We start from the raw sequence: 13,438 nt of genomic DNA, 5'->3' as shown, positions 1-13,438 counted from the left end.
ATGCGTGTGGCAGCGTCACTCGATAAATGAATGCAGTTCTAGTGTGAGCCGTAAGGGGTCGCTGTAAGCAGCCCTCTCTCGCTGTACACTCAACATGGCGGGCGGAAGGAGGCGCAGCGTGATTTTCTAGTCAAAACAAGTGTTGACAATCGTTCTTTTGTATGGATGCTTAGACCGTCGTTGTTGTGCGGCACCAGGGGCGGTGCTCGTTAAATATATTTGACGTTTTATCAGCGCGGCTCAGCTTTCCGGGTGGGGGACTCGATCCCGCATGGTCAGGTCCGAGCGTCGTTGACTCGGTACGCGGACTACCAGCTTTCGCCACCAAAAGGGACGCGTGAGATCCACGACTGGTGAGTTTTTAAAGTATTACCACGAACCCGTCCTATTTGTGATCAGGTACTACTTTTCTTTTTGAGAACAGCAGTTTAAAGGGTGCTCGACGGCGGCCCGGGAGGACACAACCGCCTAGTTTGCAAATTAGCATTAGCCGTGTCGTGCTAACCCAACAGCGCTCGCGCGACTGATGGATGTCGTGCTGAGAGGAAGACCGGTTCCCACTGCTTAGAAAACAGTGCCGAATGAAGGAACGGGTCCACCTGAGCACCACACGAGCTACGCTCACTTTTTGAAACTTTCAAACCGTGTAGGAAAGGGGAGGAAAACGTCAAATTGTCAAATAGCTCAATGGTGGTTGGTGTGCGGGTCTTAACGCATGACAGCGATATGATTTTGACCTTAGTGATATGTTGGACTTTATACCGTACTGACTCCATTCTTACCTAACTCTTTTATATGACAGTGCAAAAACGATATATGTTTCAGTTATATTAAAGTTTGCTAGAAACTGTAGTGCAGAAATATATGAAGTTCTCACCAGCCACAACATGAGGGAGAGGACACTTGTATTCTATTGGTATAAAATTTGTGACTTGTACTGTATTGGAGTCACTCAGACATTCAGCAAAAGTGTGCTTGTGATTAGCACGTATCATTTCAATCATGCATGTGCAGGGATGGGTTTTAAGCAGATGATCCAAATTTCTTTCAGATTCCAAAAACAAGCCAATTTTGATTCAACGAAGGCTCCAAATTGTCCAAAATGTGAGCTGTTTGACTGTATTTGCACCGGCGACCAGTCCAGGGTGCTCGGCTTCTGCACCCAGCCAGCTGGGATATCCTGTATATAAAATAATCTAATATAATACAATATATAATGGAGGGAAAGTGCTGGAGATTGTGAAGGGATGAAAAAACTAAAGTGACTGCTCGTGACTGTAATGATGCAATGTTTCAGCATATCAGTAAATCATAAATGATTTTATGTGATCCTGCTTTGCTTTCAGTGCAGCCGCACAGCCGACGTGAAAAGACACACATGAGGGAACGCCTGAGAAGATAATGGTGAAGGAAACGGCAGCGGAAGACGTCGATGACCCTGAGCGAGGTTTAACCATTCAGCCACAATTTGACATTTTTGCTCTCGACTGGGGCTTTTCAGACAAAGTTAGATAACTTGAGATTGACTGGTTTGTTTCACACTCGATTTGCGGGAAGCCACTCCAGAGACACAAATATTTACATTATAAGCATCAAAAAGTACATTTTACGTAATACACATAAAGTGCGTCAGAATGATGCCATTGCTCACCCCGCAGGCCGAGAGGCGGCGCCCAAGCCCTCCTTCGATTTAACGCCCAGCTCAAAAGGTCGGCAACGCAAAATAAACTCAAGATATTTCGACTATGACACCGGCGACGCGAACGAGGACCCGGGGGATGACGACGTGCCGGCGAGGAAAGTCGTGGCGCCGACTTCCGGGAAGACGACTGGGAAGCGAGGACGTCCGAGAAAGGTGCCGCTGGCCAGCACGGACACCTCGCACCAAACACCTGACGCGCTTAACGGGGACACCTCGTCCCAAACGAACGCCGGTGTCACGGACTGTGACACCAGCGACGCAAACGAGCAACCGAAGGACGCGGCGGCGAGGGAGCCCGCGACAAAGGCGGCGGCTGCGGCCACTCCCGTGAAGACTCCCGGCAAGCGAGGACGTCCGAGAAAGGTCCCGCTGGCGAGCGGGGATGACTTTAAAACACCTCAAGCCCTCAACGGGGACATCTCACCCCAAACGAACGCTTCCCCCTCTCCCTGCACGGAGAACGGGACCCCCAAGCCGAAGAGGAAGTACGTGAAAAAACAGTTCTTTCATATGGAGCCTGTCACACCGCGTGAGAAAAGTCCAGAAGAATCTCAGGAGTTGCAACAGGGAGGCCGCCCAAGGAGGAGCGCCGCTAAAATGTCAGTGACGCCTTCTCTTTATCCTTTTTCACGCTGCAATAAAACTGGGTTATTGATCGATTAAAATCAATTTTTACCCGGGATTATTTTTTTACAGTTTTAAAACTGCTCGCAAGGTCTGCAAGTAGCCTCACGTCACTAATTCCCTCCCCCTCGAGCCTGTGACCAAAACCGTGCCCCTCGCGTTTTAGGGCGATGAAGTTCCTCCACGCGATGGCGCAAGAGGAAGTCAGCCGTCCCTCTGAAGGTCCGGAAGCCGCCGGTGGCGTCATCGCCAAACCGGCGGCGGAAACCACGGCGGAAAGCAGTTCCCAAGCGAAAAAAGGTACAGTCAGAAAATACCGTTGTGTCATCTTGTCTACACGTTTACAAGTCAATTCAACGAGATTCCCGCCAGGCCGCAGAGGCCGAAAGAGAAAAAGCTCCGATGGCGACGCCGCAGAGGACGAGGACTTCGTTCCCAATGTGGGAACATCCGAGACGGAGGAGGAGGAGGAGGGGGAAGAAGAGGAGGAGGAGGAGGAGGAGGGGGAAGATGATCAGGAGGTGGCCGACTCAGATTCGCACGACGAAAGCAGTGTAAGTAGCTTTTGGTCTACCTTTGAAGTCACTGACAAAATGCATGCGATGCCACAATCGGTGACATTGGTCGAGGGTGAAAGTGCAAGTTTTTTTCTTTTATTTTTGAAGTCATATTAGACAGCTGGCGTTTGGACCAGGGCTTCGGGCTTGTGTGGCCATTTTAGAGCGCCTCGTTGTTGCAGCATGGACGGGAGGCGTCAAATTTAAAATACACATTTAATTTTCAGTTTCCATAGACTTTACTGGCTGTTATGATTTTTTTTAGTGGTCTTTCAATCAATTCTTCTTCCCAACGTTGAATCCTGACATGAATCTTTTTTTTTTTTTTTTTTTGTGATTTGATGCCAGAAAGTTTCGAGTAGCTGATAATTGAATTAGTTTCCTCATTTGTGTTAATAGTAAAGTTATGTTTTCCAGGTCCCTCGAAATGCCAGACTCACCAACCTCCCACTTGTAGAGATCGTCAACAATCACAAGACATTGTAAGTAACTCATAGATGTCCACATTTTTCTTACCTTTAAGTGCGTCTATAAAGTTTTTTTTTTTTTTTTTTGGTAGCCGTGACGAGCAACTCTGCGGCTGGGTGTTCCCGGAGTGGCTGCCCTCCGCCGGCGTCTGGCATCGAGTGCCCCCGAGGTGCTTCCCTTCTCCCGTCCGACGGCAGCCATCTTGTTGCCCTCAGAGTTCATGAAAGCGTCGTGTGTTCCACGCAGTGAGCTTGAGACCTATCTACCTCAGGAATGTCTCTCGGCTGCTTTCAAAGTGTCCAGGGACGGTTGTGGCGAGGAGCGGCCTCTCCAGAGACTCAACAGGTCCGATTCTTCTTTTTGTCTAAATCAACACTGACACTGACTGGCGACCACTCCATGAATGGACTCAAACTCATCTGTGACTCTTATCAGATGATCAGGCCGAGAAAACTCTACCGCCAAATAACCGTTACTACACGTTTTCTGGCTGTTTTGCGCAGGTTCGAGTCCCTACCTGCCCATCCGGAGCGCTGGGACATGCAGCTGTACACCGGCGGGCCGGTGTGGGCGATGGAGTGGTGCCCGACCCCTGACAACGCGGTGGCCTCGCAGTACCTGGCCTTGGCCTGCCGAAGGGACATGCAGGAGGAGCACTACTTCCACAAAACCTACTCTGGACCAGGACTGGTTCAACTCTGGGACGTGGGCACATTGGACTACGACACCACGTCTGCATTTTTAAACATTTTCATAAAATTACTCATGACTTTTTTTTTTTTTTTTTTTTTATGAGGCCCCAAACTTGATATGGGAACAAATTAAATTGTGGCCACGAAATATTAATTTCTATCTATCCATTAGCCAACCCCACTTTATCCTCACAAGGGTCACAAGAGTTCTGAAGCCTATCTCCGCTAACTTCGCGCCAAAGGTGGATTACACCCTGAACTGGTCACCAGTCAGTCGCAGGGCCGATGTCGACACCATCACTGAGCGGGAATCGATCCCACGCTGCCCGCACCAAAGGCAGGCGTGTGAACCACTACACCATCAGTGACTTCAAATACTAATTTGTGGGTTTTAAAGTATGTGTTTTATAATGTGTCCAGTAAATATTTGTGTGAAATAGTCATTCCCATAAAAAAAAAAAAAAAAAAAATCCATTTTGAAATCACACGATATGTACTTCGTGGCCACAATTTTTCCTCTCACGGTCATCATAATTTGCCCATTTTTGCAAACGCTACGTGTATATTGTCGCCATTTCCATTTTTCGTAGGGCAAAAACAAATTATTTCCTGTTCATGTGCAGCCCGAGCTCGAAGCCTGCCCTGGCGTACGGCCTGGCCCTGGACCGAGGTTTCATCTGCCACCTCAAGTGGTGTCCGTCGGGAGGATGGGAGTCGCCCGCCACCCAGAAAGAGGTACAACCACATAATATATGAATATACGGCAGCATGATTGGATGAGATACAGCAATGCAATATGAATTGATGGTAGACCAGTATACACACATATAAAAATGCTACACATTATGTCGTCAAGGCTCCTTTGCTGCCCAGACTCGGCCTCCTGGCCGTCGCCACCTCCGCGGGTGCGGTCACCATCTACAGTCTGCCCCATCCTGATGCCCTGCGTGCCAGCCAAGACCACCAAGACTCCGGTAAGACCAGTACGAGTCACGTTTGACTAGCAACACACGTACACACGTAATTCCCCCCCCAAAGAAAATAATAGAAATAAATTAAGCAGTTATTGAATGAGATAACACATTTTTGTTAACCACGTTAGGAAAAACAACTTCTAAATTAATGTCTGAAACATTTCAGGGCTTTTGATTGTGTAAATCGTTGTTGGAATGGATTATATGACTCGTCAAAATACTGCAGTGCATCGCTTGTCCTGCGAGTGGCAGTGTTGCTTACACTTGAATTGTACGCGATCCAACAGCCCCTCAAAGTGTTTTTTTTTTTTTTTTTTTTTTTTTACCCCTTCCTTATACGAAGATCATATATATTCATATTCCTGATAAAGGTAAAAGTACACGGTCAATCACACACAAGCATCGCCATCAAGTCAGACGGGTTGGAACGGACCGCAGCACATATTCAATTAGCTGACTCGCTCAGGGAGGCCGGAACGCTGATGCTTTTTTAACAACTTATGTATTTAACGGTGGGCGCGCTCGCTTACAGTGTCACGTTTGTGCGTGCGTGTGTGTGTGTGTGTGTGTGTGTGTGTGTGTGTGTGTGTGTGTGTGTGTGGTAAAGACAATATGGATGATAGTGCCCCTGGTGGCATCCAATCTCATCACCGTCCTGACTTTCTATCATATAGACTCTCAGAGCGCGTATGGAATAGATAAATGATTGCACGCCTCTTGAATCACACACACACACGCACACATTCTGTGCGTGTTTTTGTGTGTCCTAGATAATCGGATGAAAGACCAGCGCTCACAAGGTGTTAGGAATACCTCATGTCATCTACATGCTTTATGCGACACACAATTCTCTCCTCCAATTCACTTTTCTTACGTTCTTTTCTTTCCTTTCTTTCATTCTTTTCTGCGCACATGCAGTATATTTGAGGTGAAGGTGTAATTTTTGTTCACGTGGCGTCGCCATATTTGCGTTGTACACGGGCGTATCAGTAATTTTGAATGTTTTTGCCCGTAAAAGGCGGGGCCTGGCTTGGTGATTGACGTCGGAGTCAGCAAATGAGAGTGAAGAGTTGGGTGTCGGGCGCTCACGATAACGGCTGGCTGCTAACTGCTTATGCACATGATACACTTTTATCACATACGCAAACTAACGCAAATACTCACACGTTTCTTACATCCACTGCTTGTACACGTTTCTTACATACATTTCTCACAAAAGCACCTTTTCTTTGCCTCCGGCTGTTACCGGTACCAACAATGACGTTGCATCAACGTCAGGCTTGTCGTCGCGCGTTCCCCTCGGAACGAAACAAAGCGGCCGCAAGGTCTCCCAGCAGCACGCTTGACTTGTTCACGTTATCGAAAGCAAAGAAGCACTGCTCCACTTTGCTGTAAAATCAAAGTCTGACATTTCTCAACTTGTTTCCTTTCCCTCCCTACCTCCTTCCTGCCTTCTCGCCCACTGCGCCGTGGCCTTTAGTTTCCATTTTATTCCGTAGAAGCGGGTCATTGAGCGACTTCATCAGCTCGCCGCATCCAAGCATAGATTACGCGCATTTGCTAGACTCCATAAACACGCACGCACACACACCTGCGCGGAATATCACACGCTGCTAGATGAATGTGCGAGCGTGCATGTCTGTGTGTTGCTTTGGCATGAGTGGAAGAAGTCTGAGGTGATGCGGGAGAGGCTGAACTAGAGGGACACTGCACTGTACACTTCCCGATAATTACAAATACTCCAGTCATAGGAATGAATGAGGTGTAAAAAAAGAGGAGGAGGAAGGGGGCGGGGAAGTAGAAGACAAAAGGTGCAAGGCGGCTTCGGAGTAATTGATTGACTGTCAGACCGGGATCTGTAATTGAAATGACAAAAAAGATGCATTATACGGATGATTGTTAGTGCCACAAAGCTTTGAAATTCACACCGCTCCTCTTCCGATCCCGTCAGTCATTGTGAACCAACCCCGCAGCTTCAATTTGTGAAGAAGAAATTGAACCCAAAAAAAAAACTACAGTATTGTATTTTTCTGCAATGCCAGTCAGAACCTGTAAAAACTGTGTACAGTCATGTGCAGCCCAAATATTGCATTTACATAGGGAAAATACTACGCACTGTTGAAGCAAATGTGTTTACTTTGTCAAAGGCAAATTTGTATTTTTTTGTGTGTGTATGGCCTAGTAATTAAATTTTGCTCAACAATTAATGCTTGCATACGTTTCCATATCCTCAGGTAGCATATTTGTATATTGTATATTTCTCTTTTTAGCCTAGTCTATGATACAAAAATCTGCTATGGATGTTTTGAATTTGTCGACGGGAATCGGAGCATTCACTGCCATTGACGGGTTTACACGCTAAGTAGGTTTTTCACAAGGGGGTGGGGGCGTGGATGTATGCCTTTTTACGCTGAACTTTTTGTCCCCAGCCATTTCATTTGAGTAAATGGCTAAATGTGATTTTCACATTTTTTTTTTTAGCTGGTACCGACCAGCCAACCGTCATTTACAAGGTTAGTGCGTGCGCACTTGTTTTGACGAGGGGCCCCCCCGTCCCCAACTTTGGAGTTACCAACCGTGTGGTCTCTGCAGCCCAATCCGGTGGTCACCCTGAAGCCGGGCTCCTTAAAGGCTCTTCGCCTGGAGCGCAGCGGTCAGGTCCTGTCCATGGACTGGCTTCCCATCAAACCACACGACGTCATCGCCGTCGGCTTCTATGACGGTAGCGTGTCCATCTTCTTCTTGATTTATCATCTTAAGAGTGGAAACGACATCTGCTGTTTGACACTGATAGTTGTTGGGACATAAATGAATGAAGAAAAAAAATATTCCCATAGAAACTTTGCCTTTAAAACAAACAAAAAAATGTTTTGTCAGCAAATCCAGTGTTTTAATGACAAATTGTTGTACAAAACACGAGTACAACATTTAAATCAAACTCTACCGTGCCTCTTTCAAGCAAAATAAAATTTTACAAGCTCGTGTTTCAGTGGTAAAACATTTTTTCCCATTTTAATAAACCACCTTTTGTATTATAGTGTTTTAATGACAAACTATTACATTGCTCTGTGATATATGAGCTGGTTTAGGAAACAATTAGGAGCAAGTCGAATGTTTTGTGGCCTAATACACGCTCTTCCTAAACCAGTGGAATGTTTTCGTGACAAAAGCTTTTTCAAAGCGTAATTTCACTTTTCCGTTATTACGTTTATATGGGAAATACCATTTTTAAGCAAAAAATTTGGGCTGTTTAAAGCAAGTACGGCAGCGTTTTTCCAAACAAATGATAATGTTGCTATTTTGTGGCTCAATATTTACTTTTTTTTAGCCAAAGTTTCATGCCTACATCTTTTTATTGAGCACATGGATGTTTTGAGGCAAAATGTAATGTTTTTTTTTTTCCATGCGTCAGACCCTTTTTGTGAATAAGTAAATTGTTTTTTTTTTATTTTTTATCACATATTTTGTGGGACCAAATGTAAAAATGATTGTGGCAAAGAACAGCAGGATTTTCCCCCCAGACTGCTGCAGCATTTGTCTGAAATCGGTCTTTTGTCTCTCTCTCTTTCTCAATCAAATAAAAAAAGGGATGGTCGGTCTGTGGGACCTGAACACCAAATCGGCGTTGTTGCGCCTCCAAGAGTCACATGACTATCCCAGCTTGCTGCCGTACAAATGCTTCCTTGCTCACGGGCAGGGCGTGCGAGCGCTCGCGTTCTGTGCCAGCAGCAGGTAAGACGACGCCTAAAACGTTGGCGATGTCACCCGTTTGGGGAAAATCGTGCGCAGAACCCGTGTTGTCTTGGGTCAGACATCTTGTGGCAACGGCGGGGGAGGACCGCTTCGTGAAGACGTGGGATCTGCGCAGGCTCTACGGGCCAATCACAGTGCAGAAACGCTCCCTGATCAATGAGATCTGCTGGCCCACCAATGCACCAGGACTCCTTTTTTCCCAGGACAGCGCTTTTGCAGCGTAACACACATTTTTTTCTTTCTTTTCTCTTCCCTTCCCTCTATCTTTCAATCCTTAAGAGGTCCTTTCAATATATACATTCCCCAAAATGTGAGATTTTGTAGCTAGTAATAAATGTTTGATTTCGTGTAGCTTTGACATTTTAGGCTCATTTTTATATCACAAGTAATAAACACAATTAAGGTCCCAGTGACCAAAAAAAGTCATTCCAAATGTTTTTTGACTGCATTTATGTTAACATTTTCATCGAGCCAACTTCTGAGCGACGATGTTTATTCATGTTTGCCTGTCCTTTTTCCCTCCAGATGCGGTACAAATGGAGTCCATTACTTTGACCACCAAATGAAATCATACTTTGCCGTGCCCAGGACGACCACCATATGGGTCCGTCCGTCCGTGTCCCTGTATTCATAACAATTATTTTTATGTCCCGTTAGACTCGCGCAGCGCGTCATCGCTCAGTCTCGCGACTTTTTTTCTTTTCTCTCTCGTCACAGTCCATCTCTTACTCCGACTGGCTGAACGCTTTGGCGACGTCGGACGTGATCGGCGAGGTCATCCTCTCCGCGCTGCCTTCCTTGTCTGCTAACACTCAGCACATCAAAAAGACCATCAAGAAGAGATTTGTAAGTTTGCTCCGTTGCGTTTTCAGCCAAACCCCCGATTATTGCACGTGATATGTTCCAGACGGCCAGCAGGTGAAAAGGCACAATTATAGAGAGACCAAACTTGATTTTTATTTTTGTGTGGTTTTACCGCTTCTACGTGCTTTAAACACATTAATGAAAACATCACTTATTGTCACTCGCAAATAAGAGGGAATAATTTCTTTATTTGGCACTCCCTGCCGAAGTTTACTGTAAAACTGACACGTAGAACAAAATCAAGTCAAAGACTGTCTTGTGGAGGCCTGCATCTTTGCTGTTTGTCGTCAAACGCATGACTTGAGGAGAACACTTTTGCTCTAAAATGTTTGCTTTTTAAGGCACATGCAATATTTGAAGATGCAACCGTGCAAAAGGCTTTTGAAATGTTTGAGAGTCATAGTTTGTGATGTATTTATTTTTTGAAACCATTGATCTAGGCAATTAGAATCGCTTTTTGGGGGCATCAATATATCACAGTCGGGGGTGGTCCCGATCCCCCGCGAGGGAAGTATTTATTCCTAAATAAGGTGAACATTTTCATTTTAACGCAAACCTGTCACCCTCATTTCTCGCTTTGAAACTCCATGAATGCGGGGATCACCGTAAATCTATGCAATCCATATTTTAAGATGCACTATAAACGGGAGGTGCCGTTGATACGCCTTTTTGTCTCCTCAGCCCGTCTACTTCACGTCTATGGAGCGTCACGCCGCCGCAGAGGTCAAAGAGCAGGAACAGGAAGTGTGTCAGGAGGAGCTGAAGGAGAAGAATGACGGAGAAGACGGAGGAGGCGGCGGCAGCGGCGAGAAGGCTGACGTCCACCCGCCAGCCTTTGACACGTACAAAGAGACAGAGAGGAAGTACTACCTTCACCACAGCGACAACAACATGGTACCTACGAGGCCGACGTTTCGCCATGTTACACACGTTACACGCCTGTGTAAAACATGTGAGTAACCCTCCCAAAATTGGGGAAGGTCTCATTTGAGAGTTCCAAATTCCACCAAATTTGGGGGTGAACATTTTTAAGAGGCACGTTCAGGAAATCCACTGACATTTTGGGAGAAAGGTCTGATGTGGAATGAATGTCGAATTAGCAAAGAGAACAAAAACAACAGTTTAGCTAATGGGAAGAGTTGGGCTGTTTATCCATTTCCTTAGTTGCTTATCCCGACAAGGGTCACGGGGAGAGCACGTCAAGACAGACAACAGTTGCACTCCAAATCAGACCTTGGGGCATTTTAGAGTCTCCAATGAATGCATGTTTTTGGAGGAGGAAACCGTAGTGCCCGGAGAAAACGCACAAAGGCATGGGGAGGACATGCAAACTCCACACAGGCGGGGCCGGGACCGAACTCGGGTCCTCAGAACCGTGAGGCCAACGCTCTGCCAGCTGATCCACCGTACCACCAGTTGGGCTGTTTATTTAGGTGTTAAAAGTTTGGAAAAAAATTGAAATTCATCGTCTTTGTTTTCTTGCAGGAGTTGTTCATTAAAAGGGGGCGCATGTGGAAGAAAATGAGAGACACGGAGTTTCGCACTCGGCTCAACATGGACGAGATGGCTTTGGCCTCAGTGCACAAGGTAAACGCACACATGAGAAAGAGCGAGAGAGCGTTTGGGTGTGCGGGCGCCCGTGTGTAATGACGTGTAAAATAAGGAAAACGTCGCCCCGGGCGGAAGGCGGCGCCCGTGGAGGCTTTTGATGTGTTTAGTTGGAACAAAAGATGAGGAGAACAAAGAGATGGCAGTCCGGGGGAGGTGATGATGGACAAAGTGCTGGAGGCCTCAGACAGAAAAGGCAAGAGCGGGATTTATTTTCAACAGGGAAGACGAGCCGAGTCGGGGCGGCTTTCGAACATCTCAAAGATTTTGTTTTGTTAGTCATCCACTTTAGCTGCCAGCCATTGTCAAGACGCATAAACAAATCATGTTGCCGTCAGTGTCTGGGCACGATCATGAAACGAGCGTTTGCACAAGTCGCAAGTTTTTATGGTAAGCCCCACACCGTGATGTCCCCCCCCCCCCCCCCTCCCCCTCCGCCTTTGCCTCCGTCCTCGTCCCGCTTCGCTCTCCTCAGGTGCGCCTGAGTCCGAACCTGAGCTCTCACACGTGGATGGCGTCGGGGGGTCAGGCCGGCCTGGTGCGCCTCAACTGCGTCAAGGGCCTGAACAAAACAGACGTGCAGGACGTCGTCAGCCGGGCCCGCGTCGCCGCCACCGAGGTCCCCGCGAACCCCGCTGTCCAGGTTCCCCCCCAGGACGCTCCCCAGGAAACCCCCTGCGACGCTCCTCTCTGACCGCTTCGAGGAGTTTTCATCCGAAAACCGCAAGTTGAACATTTTAAATTTTTTTGGTTGACGTCTGCAGCCAGAAGATGACTCGAGCGCGGCTTTACTTTGCCGCCGTTGTTGCATATTTTTTAACTTCATCCTGACGAGCGTCACGCTCACACTTTTAAAATCTTGTTTACAGTCAGGAGCGAGTCTTTACAGTACAAGTTGTACGTGACCGTAAGCATTGAAATCAAAGAGTAAGTATCAGGTTCTTAGACCATGTACAGCAGGGCTGTCAAACTCATTTTTGTCACGGGCCACATCGCAGTCACGGTTTCCCTCAGAGGAACCCGAAAAATCTTTAATCGGCACATGAAATTTCTGAACTACTTTGGGAATCCCAAATCAAGGGTCATGGGTTTTTGAAGTAACGCAAAAACGCTTGCGTTATCTCAACGTTATCATTTACGATGACGTTTGAAATTTTGGTAGATTTTAACAAAACTCACAGAAGTCGACACACATGCTTTGCTTTCGCGGGCCACATAAAATCACGTGGTGGGCCGGGTCTGGCCCCCAGGCCTTGAGTTTGACACCTGGGATGTACAGAATGTATATAGTCAAATGCTTTTTCTTCTTACAGAGAACGTATTGTAAATATTGTTTTTTTTTTTTTTGTAATTGAATGTTTTGATAATAAAACACAACATTGTGGCTTATGTAGTTTGGTGTCATTTTCAAAGCTTTGTGCTCTTCCATTTTTTTTTTTTTAACTCAAATGCTAAATTAGCTTTGATTGAGGTTCGACCTTGAAGGAGTTATGGATTTTTTTTTTTAGTTCTCAGGTGTCTTACTAACATGTCTCTGCCAAGCGTTTATCAAAATATGCCAATGATCAACCGTTATAGACATTTATGCAAAGGTCTATTCTCACCAATTTGATTCGAAGCGAGTCGTTCTGTGCAGGATCATACACAGTAAAACAATATAATACTTTTAAATATTACTCCAGCTCGCAGGTGTTCCACGCAAGTGATTCTCAAACTTTTTACACCGAGTACCGCCTCCAAAAGTACTTTGCCCTCGAAGTACCGGCGTAATCAAAATGACCAACATGAAAATACAGTAAAGTAGTCGGCCTTCGTTTTCATCAAAAAAATTTTTTTTATTCAAAAAGGGTGTTGAGGGCCTCATTAATTATTATTATTTAAAGTCCATCCCGCATGGTGTTGAAAAGTCAAACCTCTTAACCTGTCACTATATTTAAAGAAAACTCCATCAGTCCATCATGTGCAGTTTTTATTTTGTGCGGTTACAAAAAATTGACATCACGTAAACATCACACACACAAAAGTGCTTGTATTTACACATGTACACGACATATTTACACAGACGACACAACACAAGAGCATCCACAAAAATCGGAACCACTTCATGGTCATCGTTACATTCATTGTGTGTGTTTGTCACGTTTCAGGAGTTTCCCGTGTGTGATTGGCACTTGAGCACGATAAACACTCACAGCT

The 13,438-nt window shown here is 46.0% G+C and overlaps 1 protein-coding gene across 5 annotated transcripts; it reads left to right on the top strand.

Annotated features, from left to right (window-relative positions):
- The first annotated feature begins 67 nt into the window (after positions 1-67).
- Positions 68-12,647, top strand: gtf3c2 (general transcription factor IIIC, polypeptide 2, beta). 5 transcript variants are annotated; one of them, XR_009793868.1, is made up of 21 exons: positions 68-353; positions 1,347-1,447; positions 1,659-2,301; positions 2,493-2,626; positions 2,699-2,880; positions 3,301-3,365; positions 3,443-3,520; positions 3,598-3,696; positions 3,855-4,082; positions 4,667-4,778; positions 4,900-5,017; positions 7,499-7,530; positions 7,610-7,739; positions 8,605-8,749; positions 8,829-8,990; positions 9,296-9,374; positions 9,488-9,616; positions 10,316-10,528; positions 11,120-11,221; positions 11,321-11,438; positions 11,718-11,844. XR_009793868.1 is itself a non-coding variant. In XM_061812874.1 (20 exons), the coding sequence occupies exons 2-20, from the start codon at positions 1,402-1,404 to the stop codon at positions 11,934-11,936; spliced, it is 2,916 nt and encodes a 971-aa protein (XP_061668858.1). In that variant the 5' UTR covers positions 68-353; positions 1,352-1,401; the 3' UTR covers positions 11,937-12,647. The 5 variants fall into 5 exon arrangements, 4 of the variants coding, with proteins under 4 accessions (XP_061668858.1, XP_061668856.1, XP_061668859.1 ...); XM_061812874.1 differs by lacking the exon at positions 11,321-11,438 and having other exon boundaries at positions 1,352-1,447; positions 11,718-12,647; XM_061812872.1 differs by lacking the exon at positions 11,321-11,438 and having other exon boundaries at positions 11,718-12,647.
- The last annotated feature ends 791 nt before the right edge of the window (positions 12,648-13,438 follow it).

Source organism: Syngnathoides biaculeatus, chromosome 23 (genome assembly GCF_019802595.1).
Source record: "Syngnathoides biaculeatus isolate LvHL_M chromosome 23, ASM1980259v1, whole genome shotgun sequence".
Taxonomy (NCBI): domain Eukaryota; kingdom Metazoa; phylum Chordata; class Actinopteri; order Syngnathiformes; family Syngnathidae; genus Syngnathoides; species Syngnathoides biaculeatus.
This window is presented reverse-complemented; position numbering and strand designations above follow the sequence as displayed.

Coding starts and splice junctions, on each gene's coding strand:
- gtf3c2 (XM_061812874.1), top strand. CDS start 1,402: ATGGTGAAGGAAACGGCAGCGGAAGACGTCGATGACCCTGAGCGAG. Junction 8,750..8,828: donor GCGTTCTGTGCCAGCAGCAG/GTAAGACGACGC, acceptor GTCTTGGGTCAG/ACATCTTGTGGCAACGGCGG. Junction 8,991..9,295: donor CAGGACAGCGCTTTTGCAGC/GTAACACACATT, acceptor TTTTCCCTCCAG/ATGCGGTACAAATGGAGTCC.